Consider the following 16,837-nt stretch of genomic DNA (forward strand, 5'->3'; position numbering starts at 1 on the left):
TCTTGTTTTTGGAAGATGTTCACTTTCCTAGTGGGAGGTCAACCTTAACTCAAAATTCTGCCAAGCACTCAGACTACTCTTTTGTTTGGTTCTTTCAGCTTATCCATCTCTCTTTAGCGCCGCTGAACAATTTAGCCATGGAATCGGTGTTGTACGGGGTACAGAGGCTCCCTAAAGACAGGAGCATGCCACGATACTTATGTTTCGAGTCGCTGATGGAAGGTAGAGGAAATGGAACTGCCACTTCTTTAGTGTTCGACCCCTCATTTCTCTTCTAGGTATTGGTAGAAATCGACCAGGTGAAGTCCCGAATGCAGCTTGCCGCAGAATCTCTTCAAGAAGCCGACAAATGGAGCACACTGAGTGCTGATATCGAGGAGACATTTAAGACTCAAGTAGGTTTCTTGTTTAGGGGATGTTGTGACATCTCTTTAGGCAAGAACTTGAGGTTTGGAGAAACAAATGAGCTAGCTACGCCACTCACAATCAGAAGGGCTAGTAAATAGCCAGGTGTGGGAATATTCAGGCATAGGTTGGGGGCGATCTGAGACTGCTCTGAGTTTTTCCGCCTCCTTTAGTTTGTACCACCTGCTTGACTGAAGCGTTTTAGTCACAAAAGTGAGTTCAGGAAAAGCTTAAAAAGGCAGAGAAAATGGAGTAAATGGGAGTGTGGAACTTGGGCAGGGGTGCCCTACACACCGTGGAACCTCAGCAAGTTACTTTACCCTCCTTGGATAGCAAAGTGTGGAAAATAGTGATATTTTGGATACCTGGTTATAAGGATGAAGTAAGATGATATCTTATAAAAAACTTTTTTTTTCAATTGTAAAACAAAATGAATTATTTATCATCTCTTTTGCTATTTAAAAAAAAAAACTTGTAAAAGTTTTTTAAAAGTTCTAAATGCACATGGGAAAAATTGAGTAAACAGGAATAAACAGTGAAAAATAAGTCTTTCTCATAGTTCTGACCCTCCCAATTACCTGATTTCCCTTCTAAATACAAACCCTGTTGTCAGCTCTGTGCCTGTTCTTCCAGATAAACGCACACACATATATGTTCCTTTTCCCCCACTAATGGTAGTGCATTGTGAATACTGCTTCACACGTTTTTTTTTCAGTTAACAATCTATTATTCTGTCAGTTATTGTTACCTTTTTTAAAAAAATTTTATTTATTATTTTTGGCTGCGTTGGTTCTTTATTGCTGTGCTTGGGCTTTCTCTAGTTGTGGCGAGCGGGGGCTACTCTTCGTTGTGGTGTGTGGGCTTCTCATTGTGGTGGCTTCTCTTGTTGGGGAACATGGGCTCTAGGCACGTGGGCTTCAATAGTTGTGGTGCTCGGGCTCAGTAGTTGTGGCTCGCGGACTCTAGAGCGCAGGCTCAGTAGTTGTGGCGCACGGGCTTAGTTGCTCTGCGGCTTGCGGGATCTTCCTGGATCAGGGCTTGAACCCGTGCCCCCTGCATTGGCAGGCAGATTCTTAACCACTGAGCCACCAGGGAAGCCTGTCCATTCTTAATTGAAGTAGCCGGAATGTTTTAACATAAATATCCTCTATTCTGGTCTTTTTATAGGACATAGCTGTAATTTCTGCCAAGCTCACAGGTATGCAGAATAGCCTAATGATGCTTGTTGATACACCAGACTACTCAGAAAAATGTGTGCACTTGGAGGCGTTGAAGAACAGGCTGGAGGCCTTGGCCAGCCCCCAGATTGTAGCAGCATTCACATCTCAGTCTGTAGGTGAGTGCTGGCCATTTATCATCTCTCTGTACACCTCTTCACGAAGGTAAGGCTTTCCGAATCTTCAATCTTTAGAATGTCTTAATGGTGACTAAATTATGTAGATTGGGGCTTCCCTGGTGGTGCAGTGGTTGAGAGTCCGCCTGCCGATGCAGGGGACACGGGTTCGTGCCCCGGTCTGGGAAGATCCCACATGCCACGGAGCGGCTGGGCCCGTGAGCCACGGCCGCTAAGCCTGCATGTCGGGAGTCTGTGCTCCGCAACGGGATAGGCCACAACAGCAAGAGACCCGCATACCGCAAAAATAAATAAATAAATTATGTAGATTGGAAGTCAGTCTGTAGCTTTATGGTGGTTGCCTTTTCTTCAACATTTTATATGAACTTTTTCAAAATACAGAGAAGTTGAAATAACCATCAGTGAACACACCATCTAGATCCTAGTGTTAGCATTTGCCACATTTGCTTTATCACATATCTACCCACCTATTCACCTCTCTATCCATCCACCTTATTTTTTTTAATGCATTTCAAAGTAAGTTGCAGACATCAGTATACTTCACTCCTAAACACTTTAGCATTCATATCAATAACTAGAGTTCAGTGTTGGTTTATGATTCTTTTTTTGAGGTAAAGTTTACATTTAGAAAAATGTACAAATCTTAAGTGTACCATTTGATGAGTTTAGACGCTGATCAAGTCCATTATGATGCTGTGTTATTTTCCAGTGATTTTTTTCAACCAATAAGTTTATCTAACTCCCTTTCCATTTCATCCACAAAACTATTGGTTAAACAAGAAGCAGCAGCAGTAAAGCTGTTTTCTTACCTTCACAGCTATTTACATTGGCAGAATATAGTCTGTATCCACTGCCCTGCTTCCTGCACTCTTGTTCATATATCACGCAAGCCCCTCTACTCTGGGGTTAATGTTCTCCTGAACCTGTTCTGTTGAAGGTCTCCAACAGCTGTATCATCACCAAACCCCAAGGCCTAATATCACTTTATTACTTTTCTGTTTATTTTTTTTTTTTAATTTTTATTTTATTTATTTATTTTGGGCTGTTTTGGGTCTTCGTTGCTGCACATGGGCTTTCTCTAGTGGTGGTGAGCGGGACCCGCTCTTCGTTGTGGTGCACGGGCTTCTCATTGCAGTGGCTTCTCTTGTTGCGGAGCACGGGCTCTAGGTGCACGAGCTTCAGTAGTTGTGGCATGCGGACTTCAGTAGTTGTGGCTCGTGGTCTCATAGAGCGCAGGCTCAGTAGTTGTGGCGCACGGGCTTAGTTGCTCTGCAGCATGTGGGATCTTCCCAGACCAGGGATCGAACCTGTGTCCCCTGCATTGGCAGGTGGATTCTTCTCCACTGCACCACCAGGGAAGCCCTGCTTTTCTGTTTCTCATTGTCAACAACAGTTAACAATGTTTTTTACTCCCCTCTGTCCTGAGAATGCTTTCTTCCCTTGGCTTCTGAGAGGGAGCATCAGTTTTGTTTATATAATGGTACATTTCCAGTGGTGAAATTAAATCATAAGAAGTTCTGATATCTTTGTTTTTCTAGTTTGTTTAAAATTTATTTTTTTATTGAGGTAACATCGGTTTATAACATTATGTAAGCTTCACGTGTACAGCATTATATTTCTACTTCTGTATACGCTACAGCATGCTCACCACCAAAAATTTAGTTTCCGTCCATCACCATACAGTTGATCCCTTTACCAATTTCGCCCTCCTGGTGCCCCATCCCCTCTGGTAACCGCTGCTCTCTTCTCTGTATCTAAGTATTTGTTTTTATTTGGTTTGGTTTTTTCATTTATTTTGTTTGTTTTTTATATTCCACATTTGAGTGAAATCATACGTTATTTGTCTTTGTCCATCTGACTTATTTCACTAAGCATAATGCTCTCAAGATCTATGCTTGTTGCAAATGGTAAGATTTTATCTTTTTAATTTATGGCTGAGTAGTATTCCACTATATATATCGCATCTCCTTTATCCAGTCACTTGTTGATGGGCACTTAAGTTGGTTACATATCTTGGCTATTGTAAATAATGCAGCAGTGAGAAGTGCTTATATCTTAAGAGTTCTGATTGGTGTTTTATTTTGTCTTAGGATGGGTGAGCCTAGGCTTTAATAATTAAGAAAAGTCTATAGCTAGATAATTATATATGAATATGCAGACATGTGCACATGTAAATTCTTATCATACGTAAAAACGTTATAAAATTTCAGTATGCTGAGTTTGACCATGTAATTTATTATTAAACTAGGAGACTTTTGAGAGGAAAAGGGAGTGCTTTCAATAATGCAGCTGGGGCAACAGGTATAAACCAAGACTGTCCTGGGCCAGCTGGGACATATAGTCACCCCTGTACCCATACAGTATAGAACCCTTTTAGAATGACCCTCTGGATAGTTGAGTTTTCAGTGTGGGTGAGAGCAGCTTAACCTCCTCATTCTGAGCAGTAACACTATCTTCCCTCCAACGATGGTTTCTTTCCACTCCAGTTCTCTCAATAGTCAAGGTCTGCAAAGGTTTGGCCTCCCTTGCCCTGGTGGTGAAGTCACACCAAAGTGGGGCCCTCTTGGAACTCAGCCCTGGAGAGTTGTGTATGTCTGTTCCCAGGAGCGAGTCATCTCTTTTATAATCCCTGTGCTGTTCAGTAACTCCAAAGACAGAAACAAGTCTCGGTCAGTACTTGATACTATCCCGTTAGGTAATTTTAAAAAGGTAAATATTGTCAAATTTTATTAAATGGCCTTTTAGCATCTTTCAAGATCGAATGTGTTGTTTTTATTTCCTTTGACCTACCAATATGGCAAATCATATTAATAGCATTCCTAATTTTACATCATTCTTACAATTCAAGAACAAGCCCTACTTGTTCACCGTGTGTGTGTGTGTGTGTGTGTGTGTGTGTGTGTGTGTGTATACTACTAGATATTTGCTGATATTTTATTTATTTATTTTTTGGCCATGCTGCGAGGCTTTGTGGGATCTTAGTTCCCTGACCAGGGATCGCACCTGGGCCCAAAGAAGTGAAAGCACAGTCCATAACCACTGGACCACCAGGGAATTCCCCTGGAATTTTACTTAAAATTTTTAAATTGAGGTCCTGTAAGTGAATATCTCTGTTAGGTTTTAGTATCATGATTGTGTTGGCTTCACAAAAACAACTGGGACCGTTTCATTCTTTCTTCCTATTAGGATTTAAATAGCATTTTTATCAAATATTGCCATGGCCCCATTGAAGACTTTCTGTCTGCAGTTCAGCTTGGGTATAAGTATGAGGACCACTGCCTTCTTTTTTGTTTGTATTTGCTTTACTGTGTCTTTGCCTATTTTGTCTTAACTCTCAAACTTCCTGAGATGTTTTATTTTAGACTTGTCTGTTGGAGATGGCACATAGTTGAATTGTATTTTTTGATTTAATCCTGGTATTTCTTTTTTAATCAGTGACTTTATCCCATTTAGGTTTTTCTTTTTAACAGAAATTTCCAGTCTTACATGTTTCTATTTTTATATTTTCTTCTTTATGTTTCTTTTGATCTCTGTATTTTGCTGTTTTCTTTGTGTTTTTTTCTCATGGATAACTTGAAAGATACATAACTTGTTTTTAGTTTTACTAGTGATTTATGACTTCAAATAATAAACTAATTTTTTTTTCTCAGTTTATCAACATTGTGAATGAAACAATATATGATTCCCTCAGTTAGTGCATTTACACTCCCCTCCGTTTCTCCCACCCTTCACCCTCCCCCTGCCCTGTTCTAGAATATTGCATAGTCTAGAATTTTTCTTCATGGTATACCATCAAGTTAATAATTTTTTTATCATGTAGTTTTCTCTCTGAAATGTAAACATTATAAAATTTTTGTGTTTTATAATATTTTATTTTTATATAACTGTTTTATAACCAGAAATTGCCATGGTTGTCTATGCTTAATATCATGTTTTTAAGTGGATTCAGTCTCATTTCCAGATTTTCATCCCACATTTTCCCCACTTGTTAATTCTTTTTTCTTTTCTTTTTTTTTTGGCCACACCGCGTGGCCTGCGGGATCCTAGTTCCCTGACCAGGAGTGGAACCCAGGCCCTCGGCAGTGAAAGCGTGGAGTCCTAACCACTGGACCACCAGGGAATTCCCTGTTAATTCTTTATTTTGAGGCTTCTCTTCATTAGAAGGATTCTGTTTTTAAGTAGACTTTTTTTTCCCTCAGGAAGGGCATGGGGATCATATGTATATCCTTGGTATTTAAGTAAAGAATGTGTTTTTATTGCTTTTCCATGTAGAAAAGAATGACTGCTTTTGGAATTCTTGGTTCATACTATTTTTCCTTCAGAAATCTAGAGACGTTGCTTCTTGTCTTCTGCCAACTATATTCTGATGTTCAGTATGAGACTGGCCTGCCTAGTTTTTTCTTTGTACGTAGTATGTTCCTTGAATAGTTAAAATAGGGTGGGCAAACATTGTCTGTAAAGGGCCAGATAATAAAGTTTTGGGCTTTGTGGGGCATATGGTCTGTAGCACAAATACTTAATTCTGCAGTTGTGGCACGAAAACTCATATGTAAATGAATGAGCTTCACTGTGTTCCAATAACATTTTATTTACAAAAACAGTTGGTAACTTGGCTCATAGTTTGCTGACTTCTGGCTTATGAGATTCTTTTACCCTGTAGTTTAGTTACTTTACTAGGTTATTTTTAAGTTTTGAAAATTTTTAATGTTTTCTGGAACATAGTATCTTATTTGCTGATTCATATTTTTCTTCATTTCTAGAAAATTTCTTTCTTAAAAGCCTTTTTCTTCTCTTTCATTTATTTTCTTTTTCATTTTTGAGAACATCAACTATCTGTTCATTAGCTCTTCCTTTCCCCCCTCAACATATAATATGTTCACGCTGGTCTATTTTGGCTCTTTGCCAACAATCTCCTCTCCTCCATAGTCTGTTATTTTTCAAAAGTCTGTCTTCCATTTGATCAATAGCATTTTCTAAAGTATGTGTTCTGCTCTTTGTTCTTCTAATTAATTTTTAATTCATCATATCATTATTTATTTCCTCATTTTTTTTCTTAGCTCTGCCAGCCTCCCTTTATATCTCATTGTGATACCTTAGATCCTATTGAAGAAAGCGTATACCTTGTGTAATTTCCTTGAGAATGTGAAGCAGTTGTAGTGCAAAATTTTCTCCTCTTCCCTAAGGTAAAACTTTTGAAGTGCTCTCTCTTTTAAGAAAAGTTTTTTTTAAATTTCAGATTTGTTATTTATTATTTATTTTTAATTAGTTAATTAAATTTATTTTTTGGGCTGTGTCTGGTCTTTTTTAAAATTTTTTATTTATTTATTTATTTTATGTATCTATTTTGGCTGCGTTGAGTCTTTGTTGCTGTGCTTGGGCTTTCTCTAGTTGCGGTGAGTTCGTTGGGGTGTGCAGGCTTCTCATTGCAGTGGCTTCTCTTGTTGCGGAGCACGGGCTCTAGGCACGCAGGCTCAGTAGTTGTGGCGCACGGGCATAGTTGCTCCGCGGCTTGTGGGATCTTCCCGGACCAGGGCTTGAACCCCTGTCCCCTGCAATGGCAGGCAGATTCTTAACCACTGCGCCACAAGGGAAGCCCTGTGTCTGGTCTTAGTTGCAGTACACAGGGTCTTCATTGTGGCACGGGCTCTTCATTGTGGCATGTGGGCATCTCTCTAGTTGTGACGTGAGGGCTTCTGTTTAGTTGTGACGCACGGGCTTAGTTGCCCAGCAGCACTTGGGATCTTAGTTCCCCAACCAGGGATCGAACCTGCGTCCCCTGCAGTGGAAGGCAGATTCTTTACCACTGGACCACCAGGGAAGTCCCTAAATTTCAGATTTAAATCCAAGGTCATGAGGCTTTTCCCTTGTGTTTTTTTCCTAAGAGTTTTATAGTTTTAGCTCTTACATTTAGGTTGTTGAGCCATTATAAGTTAATTTTTGTATATGGTACAAGGTAAGGGTCCAACTTCTTTCTTTGGCATGTGGACATCCAGTTTTCTGAGCAACATTTTTTTTTCCTGAGCACATTTGTTAAAAGGACTGTTCTTTCCCCATTGAATGGTCTTGACATCCTTGTTCAAAATTATTTGACCATAATTTTCAAATAATGTGAAGGTGTATGTGAAGGTTATTTCTGGGCCCTTTATTCTGTTCCATTAGGCTGTATATATGTCTGTCCTTATGCCAGTACCACATAGTTTTGATTATTGTTGCTTTGTAGTAACTTGAAATCATGGATTGTGAATCAACCAATGTTGTCCTTCTTTTTCAAGATTGTTTTGGCTATTTGGGGGTCCCTTGAAATTCCATATGAATTTTAGAATGGGTTTTTCTGTTTCTCCAGAGAACACAATTGAACACCATTTTGGAAGGGATTACATTGAATCTGTAGATGGCTTTGATAGTATTATCATCTTAACAATATTAAATCTTCTAATTCATGGACATAGCATGTCTTTTTATTTATTTGTGTCTTTTAAAATTTCTTTCAGCAGTGTTTTGTCACTTTCAGTGTAAAAGTCTTTTAGCTCCTTGATTGTATTTATTTCTAACTATTTTATTCTTTTTGATGCTATTATAAATGGAATTGTTTTCTTAATGTTTTTTTCAGATTGTTCATTGTTACTGTATAGAAATGCAAGTGAGTTTTGGTGTGTTGATTTTGTATTCTGCTGCATTAACTTATTAGTTCTAACAGGTTTTTTTTGGTGGAATCTTTAGGGCTTTCTATAAATAAGATCATATCATCTGCAAACAAAGATATTTTTCCTTCTTCCTTTCCTGTTTGAATGCTTTTTACTTCTTTTTCTTGCATAATTATTCTGGCTAGAACTTCCAGTACTAAGTTGAATAGAAATTGCAAAAGTGGGCATCCTTGTCTCGTTCCTGATCTCAGAGGAAAAGTTTGAAATGGTCTTTCACCATTGAGTATTATGTTAGCTGGGGGCTTTTCATATATGGCCTTTATTTTGTTGAGGTTGTTTGCTTCTATTCCTAGTTTTTTGAGTGTTTTTGTCATGAAAAAGTATTGAATTTTAACAGATGCCTTTCTGCATCAGTTGAGATGATCACGTGCACGATATTTTGCCTTTGTTCTGTTAATGTGGTGTATTTCATTCATTGATTTTCATATGTTGAACCTTCCTTGCATCCCAGAGCAAATCCCACTTGGTCATGGTGTATAATCCTTTTAATATGCTGTAGAATTCAATTTGCTAGCATTTTGTTGAGGATTTTTATATCAATATTCATCAGGAATATTAATCTGTAGGTTTCTTTTCTTGTAATGTCTTTGTCTGGCTTTGGTATTAAGGTAATGCTGCCCTCATAGAATGAATTAGAGAGTATTCACTGCTCTTCAGTTTTTTTGGGAGAGGTTGAGAAGTATTGGTATTAATTCTTTAAGTGTTTGGTAGAATTAATCAGTGAAGCCATCTGGTGTGCTTTTCTTTGTTGAGAGGTTTGTGATTACTGATGCAATTATTAGTTTTAGGTCTGTTCAGAGTTCCTATTTCTTCATCATTCAGTCTTGGTACATTGAGTATTTTTAGGAATTTGTTCATTTCATCTAATTTATCCAATTTGTTGGCATATAATTGTCCATAGTACTTTCTTATAATTCTTTTTATTTCAGTAAAATTAGTAGTGATATCCCTTCTTTCATTTCTGATTTTATTTATTTGAGTCCTCTTCCTTTTCCTTAGTGAATCTAAGTAAAGTTTTATCAATTTTGTTCATCTTTTCAACCCTTGATTTTGTTGATTTTTGTTTTGTTTCTGTATTCTCTATTTACTTATCTCTGCTCTGCTCTTTATTGTTTCTTCCCTTTTGCTAAATTTGGGTTTAGTTAGTTTGTTTTTTATTTTCTTAGTTCTGTAAGATGTAGAGTTTAGGTTGTTGATTTGAGCTCTTTCTTCTTTTTTAGTGTAAGTATGTACAGCTATAAATTAGCTCTTTGGGCTACTTTTGTGGCATCCCATAAGTTTTGGTATGTTAGGTTTTTGTTTTCATTTGTCATTTTCTAATTTCTCTTGTGGTATCTTCTTTGACCCATTGGTTGTTTAGGAGTATGTTGTTCAATTTCCACATATTTGTGAATTTTCCAGTTTTCTTTCTTCTGTTGATTTTTAGTTTTCTACCAGTGTGATTGGAAAAGATACTATATGATTTTAATCTTTAAAAATTTATTAAGACTTGTTTTGTGGCCTGAGATACGATCTATCCTGGAGAATGTTTTCTGCCATTGTTGGGTGGAATGTTCTGTACTGTCTGTTAGGTCTAATTGCCCTGTAGCGTTTGTTGAAGTCTCTGCTTCCTTATATCTTCTCTCTGGTTGTTCTTGACGTGCTCTCTGCATGCACCTTCCGTATGCTCTGTTCCTTTTCTTTTTTACCCTCTGTGGTACTTTGCATAGGTCACATGCTGGAATTTTTTTGTTTGTATTTGTTTCTATTTATTCATATTTGTATGTGGGTGCTTTTTTCAGGGTCTACTGTTTACTGAAAAATAGTTAGCATGGGACCTCCTTGGAAACCCCTCCTTTGTTGACCTGGACTTGGTTGAGAGATTTCCTCTTGCCCTTGATTTAAAGGCTACGTTCTGTGTTGTGCCTTTCAGTTGCCCAAAGAGAATGGGTTCAGGACTCATCTCCAGGCTTTTTGTTCCATATCTTCCCCATTTGTCAATTCTTTATTTTGAGTCTTCTTCTCATTAGCAGGATTCTAGGACTGGAGCCAGGCCTTTGGAAAATCACCATCTGGCAGCTTTATTCCTCATGTTTTCTCATGAATTTGTGGCAGCTACAGACCATGGAACTCACCTGCGCGGTTTGGGTGTATGTCTAGTTATGTGAGGTTAGGGGAGTAGGAGTGGCGGCGGGCAGCTCCATGAATTTAAGTTTTTTCCTTTCCTTCTGTGTGAGTTGGCTACTTGGTGCTGGAATCAGGTTTGAAGAATGCTCTGTGGGTCAGGATCATGGGCTTTGGTTTGGGGGTTAGCTGTTTTTGACAGCTTTCATTCACAGATCCGAATCAGGCTTGATTCCAGATTCTACTCTCTGTAGGCAGGATGCCGATTCAGAACGGGGAAATGGCGCTTTTCAGCCCTGTGGCTGTCCCTGTCCCACTGCTGAGCTGGTATGGAAACAGGCCTTCCCCTGCCTGCCCAGTCCTCCCTTGGCTCCCAGTCTTTACCTTTCCATCATGCTGCTCCATGCGTGATACATCCAGAGTTCTCCCAGCATCCCCACTCATCTGCCAAAATGATTGAATATCTGATTGGTATTCTGTGAAGTTTGGCTTTTTTTTTTGTTTTTGTTTTGTCCATGCCCTGCAGCATGTGGGATCTTAGTTCCCCAACCAGGGATCGAACCCACGCCCCCTGCATTGGAAGCGTGAGTCTTAACCACTGGACTACCAGGGAAATCCCCTCCGAAGTTTGTAGTACAGACATTTTCCTGGCTTCAACACAGATGAATGATATTGTGTTTTTCTTTGGGTGGTTAATTTTGAATATTTTTTTAAAAGTTAATTTATTTTTGACTGCATTGGGTCTTCGTTGCTGCACATGGGCTTTCTCTAGTTTCAGCGAGCGGGGGCTACTCTTCATTGCAGTGCATGGGCTTCTCATTTCAATGGCTCCTCTTGTTGTGGAGCATGGGCTCTAGGCATGTGGGCTTCAGTAGTTGTGGCTCGTGGGCTCTAGAGCTCAGGCTCAGTAGTTGTGGCGCACAGGCTTAAATGTTCCGTGGCATGTGGGATCATCCTGGATCAGAGCTTGAACCCATGTCCTCTACATTGGCAGGTGGATTCTTAACCACTGCGCCACCAGGGAAGTCCCTGGGTGGTTAATTTTGGTGAATATCAGGAAGGGCTTTTTTCTGCCACGGAAGTAATATGCTCTTTAATCAGTCATCTTTCCTAGAAGGCCAAGGTGCTTCTTTACTAACAGTTTTTAAAGGAAAATCTGATAAATTAGTACATCCCCAACACATTACCCACAATCTTCACATATACATGCCTGATTCATTTTACACAACCAATGAATTCAGTTGATAAAGTGAAGCAACTTTTTGGAGCCTGATTTTACATATGGCAGGGATATTCATTTATTTAAATGACCTTATGAAAATGATAAGCATTTTAAAAGCAAGTAATCATTAAAAATTAATTTATTTTTGGCTGCACTGGGTCTTCATTGCTGTGTGCGGGCTTTCTCTAGTTGCGGTGAGCGGGGGCTACTCTTCATTGCGGTGCACGGGCTTCTTATTGCGGTGGCTTCTCTTGTTGCAGAGCATGGGCTCTAGGCGCACGGGCTTTAGTAGTTGTGGCTCACAGGCTCAGTAGTTGTGGCTCGTGGGCTCTAGAGCGCAGGCTCCGTAGTTGTGGCGCACAGGCTTAGTTGTTCCATGGCGTGTGGGATCTTCCCAGACCAGGGCTCGAACCCGTTTTCCCCTGTATTCACAGGCAGATTCTTAACCACTGAGCCAGCAGGGAAGTCCCAAGATTGATATCCTTCAAAGACTTTACACACTGATGGAGGGTGAGGCTGGGAGAAGACAAGTACACAAATAATTTTATTACAAGATGGAATGTGAAAACTGCCTTAGGCCTCCCCAGGATGAAGGAAAGGATGAAACAAAATCGAGGAAGCTTTTATGAAAGAGCTAGTATATGTGCAGAACCTTGAAAGAGATGAATTAAAAATTAATTGTTTCTGATTATAAAATAATACATATATAGGTTATTAAAAATTTGAAAAATGGAGAAAAATTTAGAAAAGAAAATGATATACCAGTAAAATGATATACTCACCACCCAGAGATGACTGTTAGCATTTTCTTCCAGTTCTTTTCCCTTTGTGTACATATCTCTTTTAAGGAAAGTATGTACATTGAGTATATGCAATTTTATATCTTTTTTGCTCGCAGTCAGCAATGTAGCATGAGCATTTTCTCATGGATCTAAGATTTTGATAGGTGAGGAAAAGTATTTAGGGCAGAAGGAATAATACATATTTGAATGGTATAGAAATGAGAAAACTCAGGGACTGTTTTGCAAATAATAATTAAACCCATTTTGTGGAATGAACCTTGGCATGTGGTATCTGATTGAGTCACATGTTCTACCCTTAACTTCACTTGTTTTTCATATTTATGATCTCCACACATGAGTTAATTCATTGTCTTGGTGGGAACTTCTGAATACTAGCTCATGTATAATCCACATTTATCCTGCTGAATTCTTTCTCTTGGCTGCAATAGAAAACCTGGTAACAGTATGTACATGTTTTCCATTGTTTTTCTTTAGATCAGTCCAAAGTGTTTGTGAAGGTTTTTACTGAAATTGACCGGATGCCCCAACTTCTTGCATACTACTACAAGTGTCACAAGGTGAGAAGCTGTGAGTGATTACCATTGTGGAATGCTTGTAGAACTGGGCTACAGAATCAGTTTTGAATCCGTTTCCTACTCAAAGGTAAAAATATTTGCCTCCCTGCCCTCTGGTCTTTTTCTTTCAATTAGCCAGTAGGGGGTGCTCTTGGTCCAGCCTGTGGATTCATTTAATTGCAAGTTGGAAAAAAGTCATTAGTTTTCAGCCTCACTTGTATTTATAACTAGATTTCCTTTACAGATTGAAGAGTTTTAATTTTTCCTATTTTTGTCTTTTAAGGGCGATTAGGTTTATTATGCCTTCAGCAAGCCTTAAGAATTTTATGTTTTCTAGGTTTGTTGAAATTAGGTTACTGAAAACCTTGACAGCTTCCTGGGCTAACTTGTTAATTCCTTCAAGTCCAGTGCCCATCTGTCTTTTAAGCAGTGGTGTTAGGACACGAAGCTAAAACACATATTCACGCCCACCTCTGAGGTCTATTCAGAAGAATGGTAGCATGCTGAGTACATTGGCATGCTTTGGGGGCAAGAAAAAAGGAGAAAGGATCACTTGGAGGGCAACAGATTCAAGTTCTGGATGATGATCAGAGCAGGTGACTGTAAATTTTTTTTTCCTGCCTCTTTTGAAGTGAATCGTCGTTCGTGGGTACCCGATTGCCTGGGAGAGTAGGCAGTGGCCAGTCGCTTGCCCTGGTAGGAGGGCCAGGGCAGTTGCAGCAGGCAGCATGTCTTGGCGGACCCAGTAAGGCCTCCTTTGTTCTGCCTCTGCAGGTCCAGCTTTTAGCAGCCTGGCAGGAGCTGTGCCAGACTGACCTACCCCTGGACCGGCAGCTCACTGGACTCTATGACGCCTTGCTCGGTGCTTTGCACACGCAAATCCAGTGGGCTATGCAGGTAACAGCTCTTTTGGGTTCTAGCGAGAACAAAGCCTCTGGTGCCGAGGGAGAGGGTGATGGCTTTGGGAGTGGGCTGCTCCACCGACCGCAGAGCACCCAGGCCACCCAGAGAGAGCACCGCTTGAAGAACCTCCCCATTTGCTGTCGTCACCAAAGGGGCAGGAAAATCTTTAGGTCTCTGTTCTAACTCTTCTTATCGCTCTTATCTATATCTTAAATAGAATCTAATGTGACAATGTTGCTTGTTGTTCAGCAGGGGAGCCCTGTGGAATTCCTGGAGGCCATTATCTTCTGATCTAAAAGCAGGAGGGCCTCAGTCAGGTGGTGCTTGAGTGAACAAGGCTGTTTTAATCTTAACTTTGGGTAAAATTTACCCGGCCTAAAGTTAGTTTCCCTTGTTCTCACAATAGGCCAAGAGTTAGAGGAACAGTATAATTTTAAAGGCACCTTCTGACTTAGGGGAGAGGTGAGACAGAGAACTTCATTTCATTTACTTTCATGAACTTTCCATCATTTACTTTCCTAAAGTCTCTAGGCATTTTCAGTCTTGAAGTATATGAAACATTGGTCCCTTGTCTTGATGCCAGGAGGTGCACTAGATCTTCTCTTTAGAAGGGGAAAAAGGCTGTGTTATGTCTGAGTAATGACTGACTGGGCCTGTTTATGGTGTGGCTTATATTTTTTTCAGAATTAGTTGTGAATCACCCTTCGCATATTGGTTAGTAATTTGCTGGAATGGACTCCACTGTAGTTGGAGAGAATTCCTCATATAGGGTCATGTCATTTAAGGTGGTTGAAGTGCTCTTCTCCATCCTCTTTTCTTTCTCCTTGAACCAACCTCATTCAGACAAAAAAACCCAAAGAAACAAAAACACCCCCAAACCAGCGAACAAAACAAAAAACAACCTCCTGTAGAAGTTTCCCGTTTTTTATGTAATCGTCAGTTTTCAGTGATGCTGTCCATCTGCACGCATTTCTGTGTCCTTGTCTCGTCTACTGCTTATATCTTGAGGATAAAAACAGTGCATGCCTATAAGTACAATTGCCCTTCAGCATCTTGGAAAAAGGATTTCGACTTCTCACACTTTTTTTTGGGCCTCACCCCAAGTTTTGTAAGACGTAAGTTTATGCTAATTTCCACTTTTGTCCCATGGCCCATTTTCTTTTCAGAATGTGAGCATGATAGGTGACGGTCATCTCCTGAAGCTCAGTAGAGTACAGAAGAAAACCAAAGGAGCCAGGGTGAATGTGTCTCTAAAGACTTTTTTCCCCGGTATTTTATTTTATTTTTTATATTTTGGCCACGCCACGTAGCATGTCGGATCTTAGTTCCCCGACCAGGGATTGAACCCCGGCCTCCTGCAGTGGAAGTGCGGAGTCCTAACCACTGGACCGCCAGGGAATTCCCTTTCCCCAGTATTTTAATATGGAAAGTTTCCAACATATAAAAAATTTGAAAGAATTGTACAGTGAACACCACATACCCACCTCCTGTGTTCTACAATGAACATTTTGCTATATTTGCTTTATCACAAATCTGTCCATCTATCCATGTGTATCTGTTCATTGACCCATCTTATTTTTTGATTCATTTCAAAGTAAGTTGCAAACATCATTCACTTCAGAACATACGTATTCTTAACTAGAGTTCAGTATTTGTTTACTGGGATTTTTTTTAGGTAAAATTATAAAATGCAATGATCTTAAATATGCCATTTAATTAGTTCTGACAAATGCTGTTTAACCTATTCCCCTACCAAGATATGGAACATGACTGTCACACTAGAAAGTTCCCTTGTGTTCCTTCTCAGTCAGTCTTAGTACCAACATCCCTGAAGGCAACCACTGTTCTGATTTTTCCCACCATAATTTAGTTTAGCCCGTTTTAGAACTTCATGTAAATGGAATCATATGGTGTATGTCCTTTTGGCGAGGCTTCTTTCATTCAGCATGTTTTTGGAGATTTATTCATGTTGTTGTACGTATCAGTAGCTTGTTCCTTTTTATTACTGAACACTCTTACATGGTGTGAATATATGACAGTTTTGTTTATTGAGGTTTTTTCAAAATTTTATTTAATTAATTTATTTTTGGCTGCATTGGGTCTTTGTTGCTGTGCGTGGGCTTTCTCTAGTTGCAGCGGGCGGGGGCTACTCTTTGTTGCGGTGCGCGGGCTTCTCACTGAGGTGGCTTCTCTTATTGCGGAGCACGGGCTTCAGTAGTTGTGGCTCGTGGGATCTAGAGTGCAGGTTCAGTAGTTGTGGCGCTCGGGCTTAGTTGCTCCATAGCTTGTGGAATCTTCCCGGACCAGGACTCGAACCCGTGTCCCCTGCATTGGCTGGTGGATTCTTAACCACTGTGCCACCACGGAAGCCCTATTGAGTCTTTTATTGATGGACACTTGTGCTATTTCCAGTTTAGTGCAATTATAAATAAAGCTGCTCTAAACATTGTTCTGTAAGTTTTTTGTGGACACCACATGTTCATATCTCTTGGGTAAAGACGTGGAAGTGGAATTGCTGGGTTATAGAGTAGGTCTATATTTAGATATATAAGAAATCAGCACTTTTGGGGCTTCCCTGGTGGCGCAGTGGTTGGGAATCCGCCTGCCAATGCAGGGGACACAGGTTTGAGCCCTGGTCCGGGAAGATCCCACATGCCACGGAGCAACTAAGCCTGTGTGCCACAACTACTGAGCCTGCGCTCTAGAGCCCGCGAGCCACAGCTACTGAGCCCACGTGCTGCAACTACTGAAGCCCGCGCACCTAGAGCCTGTGTTCCGCAACAAGAGAA

The 16,837-nt window shown here is 40.0% G+C and overlaps 1 protein-coding gene across 7 annotated transcripts in view; it reads left to right on the forward strand.

The window, feature by feature from the left end:
- Positions 1–16,837, forward strand: part of COG7 (component of oligomeric golgi complex 7) — a 93,016-nt gene that overhangs the window by 6,803 nt on the left and 69,376 nt on the right. For 6 of the 7 annotated variants that reach the window (XM_067706407.1, XM_067706406.1, XM_067706403.1 and 3 more), the window contains 4 exons: positions 279–395; positions 1,573–1,741; positions 13,066–13,148; positions 13,920–14,042. In XM_067706407.1, the coding sequence (XP_067562508.1) occupies positions 279–395; positions 1,573–1,741; positions 13,066–13,148; positions 13,920–14,042 (492 nt within the window). The remainder of the gene's footprint in view (positions 1–278; positions 396–1,572; positions 1,742–13,065; positions 13,149–13,919; positions 14,043–16,837) is intronic. The other variant, XM_067706408.1, reaches the window with a different exon arrangement.

Source organism: Pseudorca crassidens, chromosome 15 (genome assembly GCF_039906515.1).
Source record: "Pseudorca crassidens isolate mPseCra1 chromosome 15, mPseCra1.hap1, whole genome shotgun sequence".
Lineage (NCBI taxonomy): Eukaryota > Metazoa > Chordata > Mammalia > Artiodactyla > Delphinidae > Pseudorca > Pseudorca crassidens.